This window comes from Papilio machaon, chromosome 19, assembly GCF_912999745.1.
Source record: "Papilio machaon chromosome 19, ilPapMach1.1, whole genome shotgun sequence".
Lineage (NCBI taxonomy): Eukaryota > Metazoa > Arthropoda > Insecta > Lepidoptera > Papilionidae > Papilio > Papilio machaon.
Window position 1 is genome coordinate 3736985 of NC_060004.1, and position 14175 is coordinate 3751159.

The window sequence follows — 14175 nt, forward strand, 5'->3', positions numbered from 1 at the left end:
TCATGGAATCACCTTATATTCAAAATATCACAATTATATGAGCACAGCTCGAAAATCTTACAAGTAAAATATTAAAGAAATCAGACATCATTTCTATGTTTTTACACTTTAGTAAAGAATTACTACTAAATCATAAACATACATATAAAAAAAATTAACGCAGAAAAAAAGTCAAGACCACAATCAACCAGAGAGCAATTTCCATCCTAAATATTATAATAACTTGGTCATATTGTAAGTAGAAAAAAAGATAATAAAGAAAAATGGAGAAAGAAAGCTACAGAAAATGAAAAGCTTGAGGTGTTGAACAAATTAGACAGTATATATTATTTGTGTTTATTTGTTCAACATATCTATGAAGATTTCTTGCCTCCTCTAAGGAAATTCTCGAAATCGTGCTAACATCTAGTACTTATTTCTAGTTCTAATTTATGGCACGAGTAATTATTAAATATTATTACTTCAACAAAAAAAAGAAATGTGCCAGTCACCAATATATATATAATTTTTAATCGACTAGATAAACTACTAACACTTGACTCACCTTTGTGTACACAATTAAATCTTATTTAGTTATATTTGGCAGATTTATTAGGAAATTATTTTTAAATAAATTTATTCCCATACAACACTGAATGTAGCTTTATCGATTCCAGCAAATAATGAAAAATCATTTCGACTTATAACATTATAATCTTCCTCGTCCACTTCCACCCATAGAAATGTTTCATCTACAGAAACAAATGTCTTATGTATCTTCCAACTATCAACATCTAAATATGAATTATACATTTTTAATCTATTTAATATTTTCGATGTATCATCATAGATATATGTTTTTAAATTTATTTTTAATTTACGTCTACCCTCTAAATTAACTTCAGCATCTAAAACTTCGAATTGATCATTTAATACTGTTTTAAGCCATGTATACGAGTTTTCGTTGTAGCAAATGTATAATAATTTTTCATTAACAATACCGATGCACTGTAACAAAGGCAAACAGTCAGTTCTATCTATAGCATTAGATATAAGACTTTGTACAATTCCTGCTAAATTATAATCCATAGTTTCGATTGAATTATTTGGTGTTATTTCAATTTGTTTATAACATTTTATAGAAGGACGTTTAATTTTCTTTGTATTTTGTAATTGTGAGTCATTGGAATCTGAACGATTTCTTTTCTGATTATGTTCTTCGTTGAGGGGTTTTTCTTCTATTTTAATAAATTGCTCTAAATCATCTATTATTTTTAAAATATCTTCACTTTCAGTAAAACAATGTTTTTCTTGATTTTCCTCTATTGCTTCTTTATTCTCGTTTTCATTGATATTTTTTCTTTCATCTTCAATATAATCTTCTAAGTTTTCTTCTGTTTGTTTTTGTTCAAAATCTTGTTTAAGATTATTTTGAATTTCTTCTTCTGTTTGTACATTTTCTTCTGTTAAATCAATTGTAATTATATCTGTGTTCTTTTCATCTTTACGGGTTATGGTTTCTTTTACTATTTGTTTATTTCCTTGTAACAACGTGTCTTGAAAAACCGTATTATTAACACCTTTTCCATATATTTGTGATAAATTATTCATAACGTTTGTAGTGATTTTTTCAACAGTTTTTTCAATATTAAACTCTAGTGAACTATTTATTTGATATAAATTATCATTAATTTGTTTTTCTTTTAAAACATCTTTAACTGAATTTTGTTTTAATTCTTTTGCCTCCTGTTGATTATTTTTCAATTCACGTACTCCGGAATCTTGTGTGTTACGATTTTTCTTTTGGAGTTTTATTATCCTGAAATAAAAAAAAGACAACATATATAAATCATGTTGATTAATGTTAATAAGTTCATTAGCAATTAATATTTTACTTACTTGAGTGGTCTGAAATAATCTAAAATCAAACAATAATCTCCTATCTTATTGTGTATCTTTTCTACAAGCAATTCTTCAGCCTCCGTTGCATATCTCGGTTTACATCCCATGTTTATAACATCGATAAAGTTTTGTAAGAACTCCGTATATTTATCATGTAAATTTATATCAACATATAACATTAAAGTTGATTCTTTTATATCCAAGAATATTAATATCTGTTCTAACATCGTAAGTTTAAAACCTAACAATTGATATGATGGTTTTGTGAAAATACCATAAAATTCTTTTGGTTTCATTGTCTTTATATATCTATATACTGAGATATTTAAACGAATAGAATCGTTGCTATCAATAGCAAAGTCAAGAGCCCTTTCATTGTTGTTTTCACCTTTAAATGTTTTTGTCAAAACAATGTCTCTGTAAAAAATATATAATTAAAAGACATGTACATGATGAGCAACAAAAGTTACATTTTACAATGTAAAATTACAACCAAAATTTAAATATTGACTTAAAATTGAGATAGTCTGAATACATAATAAACCCATGTGATATTGGATGCTATTGAATTTTAATAGAAAAAAGAATATATTTTAGTTTTTTTTAAAATATTTTGTACCAACTAATAAGATGGTAATGTGTTTTATGGATACGTAGTTTTATGTATGTCAATTTCATTCTTGTCTCATCTGTTCATAGTATCAATGACTGAATTGATTTTGCCAACTGAGGTGTCATTATATGGAGTGTCATACAGTCAGTCAGAACTTTATTGTTTAAATAATTAAATAATATTAATATTTTATATACTTACTTTTTATCATCTGATATAACAGCGGCAAGATTCACATGGGGTTTAGCTAACATTGCCTCTTGCACTTTCCTAAGATCTTCAGCACCACATTGTGATTTCAAATTGCGAACATATTTTCTTCTATTAAATCTATCAATACTGCAAATTACAAATCTCGTATCCACCTCTTGTAGTATTTCATCAAAACATAGCACCATTTTATTTTCACACGACTTAATAAATTCAAGGATTTTGCCTAATATCTTCAAACGAATCTCTTCACCTTTAATTACTGCATTATTCCGTTTATTTCTCTTTGCTTTTTTCGACTGAAACAAAAAGACAAACATCTATATATGTATAAAAGAAAGTCGTGTTAGTCACACTATTTATAACTCAAGATCGGTCGAACTGATTTAGCTGAAAATTGATGGGGAGGTAGCTTAGAACTAGGAGACGGACATAGGAACTTTTTTTATTTTGTGTGCATTTTTTTTATTCCGCGCGGACGAAGTCGCGGGTAAAAGCTAGTATTAAATACAATAAGAATCTGTAATTGTGGATTGTTCTGGATTGAACACTGCTTCACTATTTTGGCGAATTAAAGTGTCTTCTTGCTTGTTTCCTTGTTTTAATATAAAAAAAGACATAATAGGTATAAATATGTATCTAGTTTTTCAAATTTTTTGCGGGTTGCACAGGACCAATAATTGTGGTGATCTTTACAGTATGCCCAGCAGTGGGCATTACGAGGCTGAATGGATGGATGGATGTATCTAGTTTTTCAAAGAGATAACATTTAACTGAAATTATTTAATTGGAATGAATTATAGTATAGCTAATACTTACTGGTTTATCTTTATTAGCCATCTTGTCGGGTTGTACAATGGGGTCAGGTTGGGGGTCCTTTTTTGGGATTACATTCGTTTTGAAATTATTACGGCAATGTCCTAACCCTGCGCCTGGTTGCTGAAATAAATTAAAAAATAATAACCCAAATTAGTAAGAGATTATAAAATTTAATGCTTGAATATATTCCACTGCTATCTTTCCAAATAAACATATCTTATTACCCTTTATTGAAAAAAATATTGTTAGGTAACTTTAAAGATTAACTTTTTAGAATTTCATAATTAAAAAAAAACTAAAAAAATGTAATATTTTTGCATGTAAATAGTGTAACTTACAATGCCAATGGCTGGCATGATGGGCTCAGTGATGCCATCACCGCGTGAGCCCAGCGCGCCCCCCTTCCAGCCCATCAGCTGCATCATTCTAAGCAAATAAACGCACATTAAGAACCTACATCTTTAAGTCAATTAATAAATATAAATTTTGTCACACTAGCAGTTGCCCGCGACTGCATCCGGGAGGAATTAAAATAATCTAGTAATAAATATAGCCTATGTCACAATGGAATAGTGTGGCTTCCTGACAGTGGAAGAATTTTTCATATCTTTGCAGTAGTTTTGGAGTATATTCAATGCAAACAAACAATCAAATTTTCCTCTTTATAATCTTACTAATATTATAAATTCAACTGTTTGCATTTATGGATGGATAATTGTATTTTAGAAGGTAAGGTTAAATTTGGTATATATGTAGAACATAGTCTGGAAGAACACATGGGCTTTTAATAAAGATTATTTAGTAATTCTGTACGGACGAAGTCGCGGGCGACAGCTAGAATTAAATGCAGATTTTTTTATTCCACTCAAATTAATCAAATTAGCAGTGTGTCTTACCTTATAGCTTTAGTACTTTTAAGAGGTACTAACAATGCTTCATACATTTTATTTCTCATTTTGTTGACATCTCTACCTCTACTCCAGCTGCGGCATCTCACATTCTTCAGTTTCTTCATATTTGTTGAATGTTCTTCGTTTAACTCATCAACACTACCTCCTCGTTGAAACTGAATGGACTTAGCTTGATTTGCCAGTCTGAAATGAAAAAAATTTAAAATTGTGTATTTATTAGTTATTATATTCTTCAACTTGTACAAAAATGGAGGAAGATAATGAAAAAAACAAGAAAATTATATATACAAATCAATTCTTTTATATTTATTTTGCAATCTAGGAAAAACTTCAAAAATTTTGATGAAATTTTGTATTTTTATGTTAAAAAAATGGTTGATTATCATATTTTATCTTACTTACTTCTTTTCATTGTAGATAGTGAGAGAGTCAGCTGCAGTAGACTGTCTCCAATGTGATATGTCTATGTTCTCCCATGAATTGCACTGCATCTCTTTCAAATCGGCCGGTGAACTAAAAATTATTCAAAAATAAATTAATATATTAATAATTCAAAATAAATATCAAATATTTACTAACTACAGTGAATTTTAATTGTCATGAAAAAAAAAAACATAATTTTTTGTAAGACAATGCGAGTGACAATCTTTTGTTAGTCATTAATTTATGGTTTAATTAAAAAAAAAACCTTGGCAAACTTACACCAAAGCAGTAATAAATTGTAAACAATGAAAACTTAATACTTCAATATAGCATTAAAAAGCATACCTCGTATTTAAATCCATAAAGCAAGATGACAGGGAATTTGCCCTCCATATTGTGAACCAGTCACTTTGGTAATAGAATAGATTAGTAATAATTAGTCATACAAATATATAAAAATAATACATAATCTATATATATAAAAGAAAGTCGTGTTAGTTACACTATTTATAACTCAAGATCGGTCGAACTGATTTAGCTGAAAATTGATGGGGAGGTAGCTTAGAACTAGGAGACGGACATAGGAACTTTTTATATCTTGTGTGCATTTTTAAAAGCTAGTTAACAATAAATTTGAGCAATCTAAAATTTTAGCCCATTGACACTCTTACTGTTGTTAAAAAACATGCTTGAAGTTAATTAGTTCATACAATATTAAAAGTTAACCAGATAAAAGATTCCAATGCAATAACAATCTCACAAATTTTTTTTCTTTATAGAAAGGTGACAATTTTTTTTGTAAGAATTTTTTGGAAACCGCAACCCATGGTTACAAATGCAATAATCATGCAATCGAAAATTAGATACCCATATATTCAATACAATATTTACCTGATTCTTTCAGTGGTAGGTCCCACAACAACAATATTTATTGGGTGCACAAATTGGCCGGGTCGACCGGTGCAATACCACAACCACACAGAAGACAGACGTGAAGTGGTCCGCGTTTCGTCTGATGAGTGTGGTCCCGGAGGACTAATTTTAGTCCTTCACCCTTTTCCTATTAGGAAAGGATGGGTAGGGTTAGTGGATTTGGCGAAAGAGAGGACACATAGGAAGGGAAAATATCCTCTTTCTGGACGATTCCTTCTCCATTGATTAAAGGTAGGCAATGCATTTGAATGTACGGATGTCTATGGGCAACTGTCGCCTCGCTATTTTGGCGAATTCAGGTGACCGTTTGCTTGTTTGTCACCTATTGATATATATATAAAAAAAATACCTTTCAGTATTAGTTGTATAGAGATTATTTGATTTGAATATATTATTATTGAATTCTATTCCAATTCGCTTCTCTTCCGGACAATCATGATTTAAATTAGAAGTATTACTGTAATAAAAATAAAAAGTTTTTACAAATAACAACCAGACTATGTACTTAATTATGATAAAAATAACATTATATACTAAACATGTAAATATTTACCTTGCATTTGAATTTTTAATGGTATTATCAATTTTTCTATATAATATTTTATTGTTGTTCGGCTCCAAGTCCTTTGTTTTGAGAAAATTTTGATATTCTTGAGAAATGTTAAGGCTGCAAATAAAAATACATATTATTATTCAACGACAAATTTGCATTATAATAGTATTCAAACTGATGGTACTGTTGTCCTGTTTTTTTTTTTTGTATTTAGTGATGCATTTAGCTTCATTTCTTCCAAAGTCTACTTACCTATCTTCCATAGGCTGAAAATTTCCTCTGACTCCTTCTTTAGGCACCTTCATAACGACGACACTTCTGGAAAAAAAAAAATTTAATATTTAAAAAACTCTTTTAAGCTTAGATGGAATTAAGGCTAAAACATAACTAGAGCGTGAGTGGCTCATGGGTTAAGCACTTGATTTGCAATCTGCAAGTCCTGGGTTCGAATCCTGCCATGTACCACTGTATTTTTCGATTTTAGATTTATATATGTACATTTTTCCGACATTCTTACGGTGAAGGAACCACACTGGTGCTGGTCCAGTCTAAACCCCTAACTTAGGGTAGACTCCGAGTCCCTTAGTGAAGACATATAGTTAGCTGATGATGGATTACTCACTTTTCTTCATATTTGGCTGTATTTGGAATCAAACTGAATGCATAATCTTTATGTGTGCTTATGCGCTCTAACAGTGTATTAAGTTCTTCCTGAAGTTCATCTTCCAATACCTCTCTGCTCTTCACAATTTGTTTTACATTCATAATAAATTCATATTCATATCTTTGCAGTTTATCAAATGTAATAGTAAAACATAAGTCATCGTCCAAAAAGTTCAGAATTTGTTTATAACAACTAATTATGTATTGCATCGGTACAGCATTCAAGATACCCATCTTCTCATTGACCAATTTTGAATTTTTTTTTACTTTTTTTCCACTAATTTTCACTTCAGTGTTCTTCTCTGACATTCTGTAATATAATGAATTAGTCAACTAATATAAATAACATTGATACTGCAAATATGTCGTTATTTTAATTTATTGTCGCCTTTCACTTTCTTAAAAAAAAAATTAGATGACAATATATTTTCGGCAAGGAAAACCGAATACTTACTTAGCAAATTTTAGTTTATTATTCTTAGGTATTTTCTCTAGCTCCAGTTTTCTGAAATTATAAAAAAGAAATGGCAAAACAAACGGGTAAAAACTATGTTGAAATTTATACAAAAGATCAGTTTGAATAATTCAATATCATGCTTTAACTTTATAAAGAATAATATTTCAAAACTCACATTGTTTTTTCGCTTTTGAATATTGTATTCAATGCAAAAACATATTTAGTTTTATATATTGTCAATGCCTCCTTTATTGACAAATATAAAGCACTAAAGCGACCATCAAAATCTGGCTCACAATCCTTATTTAATATTGCTTGTATGAAGTCAGTTTCGTCTACAGAAATTGTGGGAAATTTTAGAGTAGTATGGTGATCATTTTTAATAAAGCTGAGTGCACTTTGTAACCACATTAATTTGATATCATTAGAAACTTTTTTAACAGGTTCTGCATGATTACTAAAATAAAAGAACAAATTAAACATACATAACATTAAATACAATCATAAATTTGACATATTAATAGGAAATTAACAATAGACATTGCTGACCGGTCGCAAACAAACTCGTGATGCGCTTTTTTGTCGCTTTGCTGTTGTTTTCTCTGTTGGCGACCTTATAGTGCAATTGTTAGTCAATATAACACAAGCTGTTTCTCTCGCTTATAAGACCCGCCTAATCTTGTTGTAAAAAATATATAATAATTAAAGAAAATTAAAAAAACATGATGGAACATAATGAAGAATCTTTCAATGAATTCTTTATCTGATTGATTTCCAGTAAAATTTCCGGTCAACCATTTTTACCCATATAACTGTAATACTTACTGTAATTTTTCATTTGATTGAAAACTTGAACCCATATTCATATTATCTTCAACTACCATTGTGTTTGAGTTTCTCTCTGATTCATTTAATTTCCTTCTGAATAATTCAAATGAAAGCTGCAAATCTGATATAGTTTTTTTTCTTTTGTTGTTTAGTTTATTTAATGCTGGTTTAACTGGGTGTTCTAAGTTTGAATCATTTGAGTCTTTGGTATTACCCAAATTGTTATTTGAATACATTGTTTCTTTGAATCAATTAAACATTCACTGACACTACTAAAATCTTTAAATCATCTTCTTTTAAAGGATTATTTATACAGACAATTTTTTGTTTTTTATTTATAAGGTCCATTGTGTGAAATTTTGACAATTTTTTTTAAATGAAGGTAACTAATTCAGATCATTATCAATGTCCTGTCCAGCAGTTGACAACCACAACCTGAAGTGATGATGATGATAAACTGATTCAGTTCTTACATTCTGCAAAATCAATATATGAAAATTACGAATCGACATATTAAATACAATGTGACTGACAAGTGTAAGCTGATGTGACATAAAGTCGTATTAAACTAATAAATAATTCTAAAGTAATATAGTTCTTAACTGCTAAGTTAATTTTTATCACATCGAAAAGTGTAAATAATTTAATTTTAATACCCTAGAACTGACCTAAACGTGACCTGAACTTTCATCGAACAAATTAACGTTAAACTACTAATATTCTATGTATTGCGCACTTTAAACACTTAGTTACATTAAACACTTACTTATAAAAAAAACTTCTTATATGACCATGATTCATAATATCCAAACTAATAAGAACTTAAAATCGTTTTCTGAAATTATCGTTAAAATTCGCGTTCTTGAGGTATGTTTAAATTTTTGCTCGATTCATTAAATAGGTATAGAATCAGATTATTTTGAAGTAGTAAGAAGTTTACGATAGTTGAAATACACAATACAATATTTTAAATTTGAAAGCGAGGTAAAACTAAAAATTGTAACGATAACAATTAGTAATTACTGTAAAAAGAAGCCAATGAATGCCACTTCCCTTGTCAATTTACTATTTCAGTTTTAACAACTTGTCAATTATCAATAAAAATACCGCCAAATACAAAACGTGACCAAAGAGCATATAGAACGGTGAAAAACCGAGTCGGCAGACCAAAGACCTCTTTATTATTTCAAATTAAGGCAATGAAAAATTAAATTCTACTCCTCGAAAATCAAACCAAACCCAGTGTCATACGTCGAAGATGTATTTTGTAAGCGTAATCTTTCTTTAACAGCAAAGTGCCTTAAATGTTTCCTAATTCTCCAGACTTTTTTTTAAACTTGATCTTTTTCTGTGACAAATCTAATTTAATGACATTTCTCAAATCAAATCTGACATCTATCTTTTCATCTGACAAAATGGGTTAATGGTTCAATCAATACCGCTGCATTTAGTTTCTTAATATTTATTTATTATGCCAATATTTTTTTGCCATATTTTATAAATTAGTACTTAAGTAGACTTACAAATAAAAATGTCATTTGATGTATCTTGGAGCATAGATAAATATAAAGAAGACCACGAAAGCGATGATCATTGGAACCTAAGGAAAGCTTTTATGGAGCGTTGGAAACATGATTATCCTGAAGAGAGATTGGTTTGTTTAAGTCGAGTGTTTGCTAACATGGAATTTATGGGATGTAGATATCCAGCAGAAGTAATGCTAGAAGTTTCTAGACTAGCGAAAGATGTAAGTAGAACCTTAAGCTACTTTATGTTTAAAAGCCATTATCAGTGTTGTAACAATTTTTCCTTGATGTATTTAAAAATAATCAATCGTTTACTAAGTTTAATATCTCAGATTAAAATATTTAACATGTTTTAAAAGGTTGCTACCAACTATCGGAAATCGAGACAAAATAAGTTACAAAGAACATTTGTATCAGCTTCTACCGCTGCTGAAGACCGAGCTAAAGGTGTTAAACGTAAAGGAGGAGTAATAGACGATTGTCCATCAACGAAATCTAAGAAAATAAATTTTGTACCTCAAGGACATAGTAAATTTAAAGAGAGTGATTCAGAGGATGAAGTCCAGACAGTTAAGGAACTTGATGATGATAAAAACAAACTTCAAAATGATAAGAAAAGCTCAGAGATCACTGATTCCCATGACTATTTTGAGGAAATGGCCAGTATACAGTGCTTAGATGTTACAAAATTCCATGAAGGAATGTTTTATACTGATTTTGGTAGAATGATATTGCTAATTAGACCTTGGACAAGTAAATTATCTAATATACAAGGTAGGTTATTGACTTTTAAATAAAATTGATCTTAAAATAGTTAATTGATAATACAAAAAAAATCCCAGTTCAGACTATGGGTGCAAGCCCAAAGCAGTCAATGAACATAATTTATTTTCACATGAAGCAGTTTTAAATTAAAAATACAAAGACATTTATTTCTTATTATCTTCATAACCGAAATTAGAAATTTATATTCACAGTACAATTAGGTTGACAAGTTATAACAACACTAGCTGTCGCCCGCGACTCCGTCCGCGCGCAGTTAAAAAATGGGGGGGGGGTATGAAAAATAGATGTTGGCCGATTCTCAGACCTACTGAATATGCTCACAAAATTTCATGAGAATCGGTCAAGCCGTTTCGGAGGAGTACGGGAACGAAAACTGTGACACAAGAATTTTATATATTAGATATAAATTCTACTATGGGACTGTAACCTGTAAGGTATTTGCACCGAAGCAAATTTAATTCTCTGACTCAAAACATACCCTATGTTTTTGCCACCCTTTGCATAAGGCTGAGGAATTCTCTACAGAGGGCTGTTGATTTTTTATGTATACCAGTAAATTATTTCAGCTAGCTGCAGTGTGTGTCATATACCAGTGGTAAGCAAGTATGAGAATAATTGCTTCACATTGACAATGGATGGTAAACTTGTGGCACAAGCTACTGGTCCCACTAAAGCTGAGGCCAGAACTATTGTGGCAATGATGGCATGGAATGTAAGTTAAATGGAAAAAAGTTAATAATGTTTTGGCCTATTTTATGTAATTACTAGCTGTCGCCCGCGACTCCATCCGCGTGCAGTTAAAAAAAAAAAACTAAATGGGGGGTGGGTTATGAAAAATAGTTGTTGGCCGATTCTCAGACCTACTGAATATGCTCACGAAATTTCATGAGAATCAGTCAAGCCGTTTCGGAGGAGTTGAAGTTTGAACCCCGTGACACGAGAATTTTATAAATTAGATTATTATTTATATTATGTTGTTAATTAAGCCTTATATAAAATGAGAAGAACCCATTTTAATACTTAAGATCTTATTGTTTTTGTTCCTGCTATTTTAGTACTTTGAGGATTAATTAATCTTTTTACAAAGTATTTTCATATAATACTTGTATTAGGACGTATTGTCTTCTTCGAGGACTATGAGAGAGAAAAACTAGTTTTTTTTCTGTATAGGCTTTAGCAGTGAAAACTCACGGTTTGTGTCAAAATTTTATAATGATATTTCAGAGGTTACGGGAAGGTGCTGTAAGTGTTCTGGTGAAAGAGCAGTGGATAGCGCACGGGGAGCGGGTGTCGGTGAGTGACGTGGGGGGTCGGCAGGCAAGTGAGGCCGTCTTCGGCACGCCTATCGCAAATAGCGTCGCTACTAAGTTAGTTTATAATTTGCTTTATTGTTACACTTTATATAAATCTGTAGATTGCTTGAAGAACTTGCTTTCTTTTTTATGTATGTCACTGTAAAAGTACAAATTCTGGTCAATCTTAGATTTACTATTAAATCTAAGATTCATCAACTAGATATATGATAAAAGTCTTAAAAGTGTAACATATACATCAAATAAGTATGTAATTGAAACAGATTTTTTTCTAAAAGCTTTTTTAACATTCAATAATGTTGATTCACTTTGAAGGTGGTAAAAATGGTAGTGGCATTGAATGTATTAAATTAGTTTCATGTTTTGTGAATATAAAATGAAATCAATGAATGTTTAAAGGATGATGAAACTCATGGGTTGGAAGGGCGGCGGACTGGGAACCGATGCCCAGGGTATTGAAGAACCAATTAAACCCAACTTACAAATGGTATGTAACATGTTTTAACACATACACCGCCACCAACTTTCTCGAATAAGCTTCACTGTAAAACAAAAAAGAAAAAACCACTGGTGTTTTGATGTGTATAACATTTTGAGATATAAAAAGAGGTTAATTTTTTTTAAATAAACTAGAATTTAGGCACAATATTATTGAAGAATTAAATATATATTTGAGTTTTTTTATTGTTAGGTGAACCGTGCAGGTCTAGGCAGCGATACGTCTGACGTGCGACAGCTAAGGCGAGCGGCACACGATCTGATGCGGCGCTATATCGCGTCTGACACCTTCGACTTGGACCTGGTGTTCAGCAGCGACTTTAGTAAGGAGGAGCGCGCGGTGCTGCATCAGTGCGCGCAGAAATCCGGCCTCGCGTCAAAGAGTTATGGACACGATAAAGATAATGATAGGTATGTTTGATTTAACATTAATTATTTTCAGGGGTTAGCAACCTATGATCTATGAAGCACTGACCGGTTAACTAAAAATCTGTCAAAAAATGTTTAAATAAGTTTTTAAACATTTGACAAATTTTAGTTACATGACTGCTTAAAAGGTTGTTAAACCCTGTTCTGACCTTCTATAGTCTAAAAATTTAAACAAAAAAATAATTTTATAAACATTTTTTCTTATTACAGATTCCTGGTCGTACGGAAGAAGTTGGACCCGTTTTCTTTAGTGCGTGCAGTTGTTCAAAAAGGCGGCGTCACACCGAAATATCAAGTTTTTATACCTATCGGTCTCGATAGACGGAGAAAAAGATAAAATATCAATACACTAAATGTGTAATAAATATTAAAAAGCAATATAAAAATAAGTAAATCAAATTAAAAATTACATTGTCGTTTAATTACCCTTTACCTTAAGAAAATGGAAACATTCAGAAACATGTGTTGCTGTTTCAATTAATTATTGGCAAAAAATGGCAGTTTACCGTGGGTTTCTGAGGCCAAAATCTCCTTTTAAGACATTGTTAACTCTGTTTTATTAAGGATAGGGATGACGATATCATTTATACAGAGATTTTGGTCTTAGAAATCCACGGTTAGCAGACATTGTTTCTGATTTTATTTGAATGAGTAACTTAAATGAAAAAAATATTAATTTTAAGGACATTTGGACATTAAATACTTGGGTACGTGGCTAAATGACGATTGGGAAAGCGACTAGGAAATCAAGACACGTAATGCATTCCAAATAACACACATAAAAAAATACAGTCGAATTGATAACCTCCTTCTTTTTGAAGTCGGCTCAAAATGCGTAAAATTTTTTGCTCCCTAAACCTTGGAATACATTTGCGTGTCCGCCTTACAAAATGTTACATCTGGCTCATCCTTCTATACGGATGCGAGGCTTGGACAATAAAAGAAAATCTCAGGAAACGTTAGAAGCGTTCGAGACTCGGGCATATAGACGCATGTTGGCCATAAGTTGGACTCAAAGAGTGACGATTTCACCAAAAAAGGAACTTTTGCAGACTGTCAAGATGAGAAAAGTATCCTATCTCTGGCACGTGTTCAGGCACGACAGATATGATCTCCTCCAACTCATTCTGATGGGAAAAGTTGCCGGCAAAGTAGTGTTGGCCGTAGAAAGAAATCGTGGTTGCGCAACATCAGCGAGTGGACTGGAATTGCGAGTGCCGCCCCACTGTTTCGCCTCGCAAAGGATAAACAGAAATATGGAGAACTGACCGCCAACCTTCGCTAGTCGGAGAGGCATCTCAAGAAGAAGATTAATTTTAACAACGCAGTTTG

General features: G+C 31.1%; 2 protein-coding genes across 2 annotated transcripts; one reads left to right on the plus strand and one right to left on the minus strand.

Moving 5' to 3' along the window:
- Window positions 1-560: 560 nt before the first annotated feature.
- On the minus strand, window positions 561-1679 carry LOC123722071. The gene is made up of 2 exons (XM_045682411.1): window positions 1420-1679; window positions 561-1368 (listed from the first exon to the last, which is right to left on the minus strand). Exons 1-2 carry the CDS (start codon window positions 1588-1590, stop codon window positions 616-618), a joined length of 924 nt encoding a protein of 307 aa, XP_045538367.1. The 5' UTR covers window positions 1591-1679; the 3' UTR covers window positions 561-615.
- Window positions 1680-9800: 8121 nt separating this feature from the next.
- On the plus strand, window positions 9801-13223 carry LOC106715226. The gene is made up of 7 exons (XM_014508462.2): window positions 9801-10038; window positions 10177-10591; window positions 11170-11315; window positions 11828-11970; window positions 12316-12403; window positions 12608-12825; window positions 13054-13223. The coding sequence occupies exons 1-7, from the start codon at window positions 9823-9825 to the stop codon at window positions 13178-13180; spliced, it is 1353 nt and encodes a 450-aa protein (XP_014363948.2). The 5' UTR covers window positions 9801-9822; the 3' UTR covers window positions 13181-13223.
- The last annotated feature ends 952 nt before the right edge of the window (window positions 13224-14175 follow it).

Bases quoted from the DNA above. Each gene is read 5' to 3' on its own strand.
- LOC106715226 (XM_014508462.2), top strand. From the start codon at position 9,823: ATGTCATTTGATGTATCTTGGAGCATAGATAAATATAAAGAAGACCAC. The intron at 10,592-11,169 runs GTAGGTTATTGA...AAATTATTTCAG, and splicing joins TAAATTATCTAATATACAAG to CTAGCTGCAGTGTGTGTCAT. The intron at 11,316-11,827 runs GTAAGTTAAATG...ATGATATTTCAG, and splicing joins TGGCAATGATGGCATGGAAT to AGGTTACGGGAAGGTGCTGT.
- LOC123722071 (XM_045682411.1), bottom strand. From the start codon at position 1,590: ATGAATAATTTATCACAAATATATGGAAAAGGTGTTAATAATACGGTT. The intron at 1,369-1,419 runs GAAATTCAAAAT...CAAACAGAAGAA, and splicing joins AAAATGTACAAACAGAAGAA to AACTTAGAAGATTATATTGA.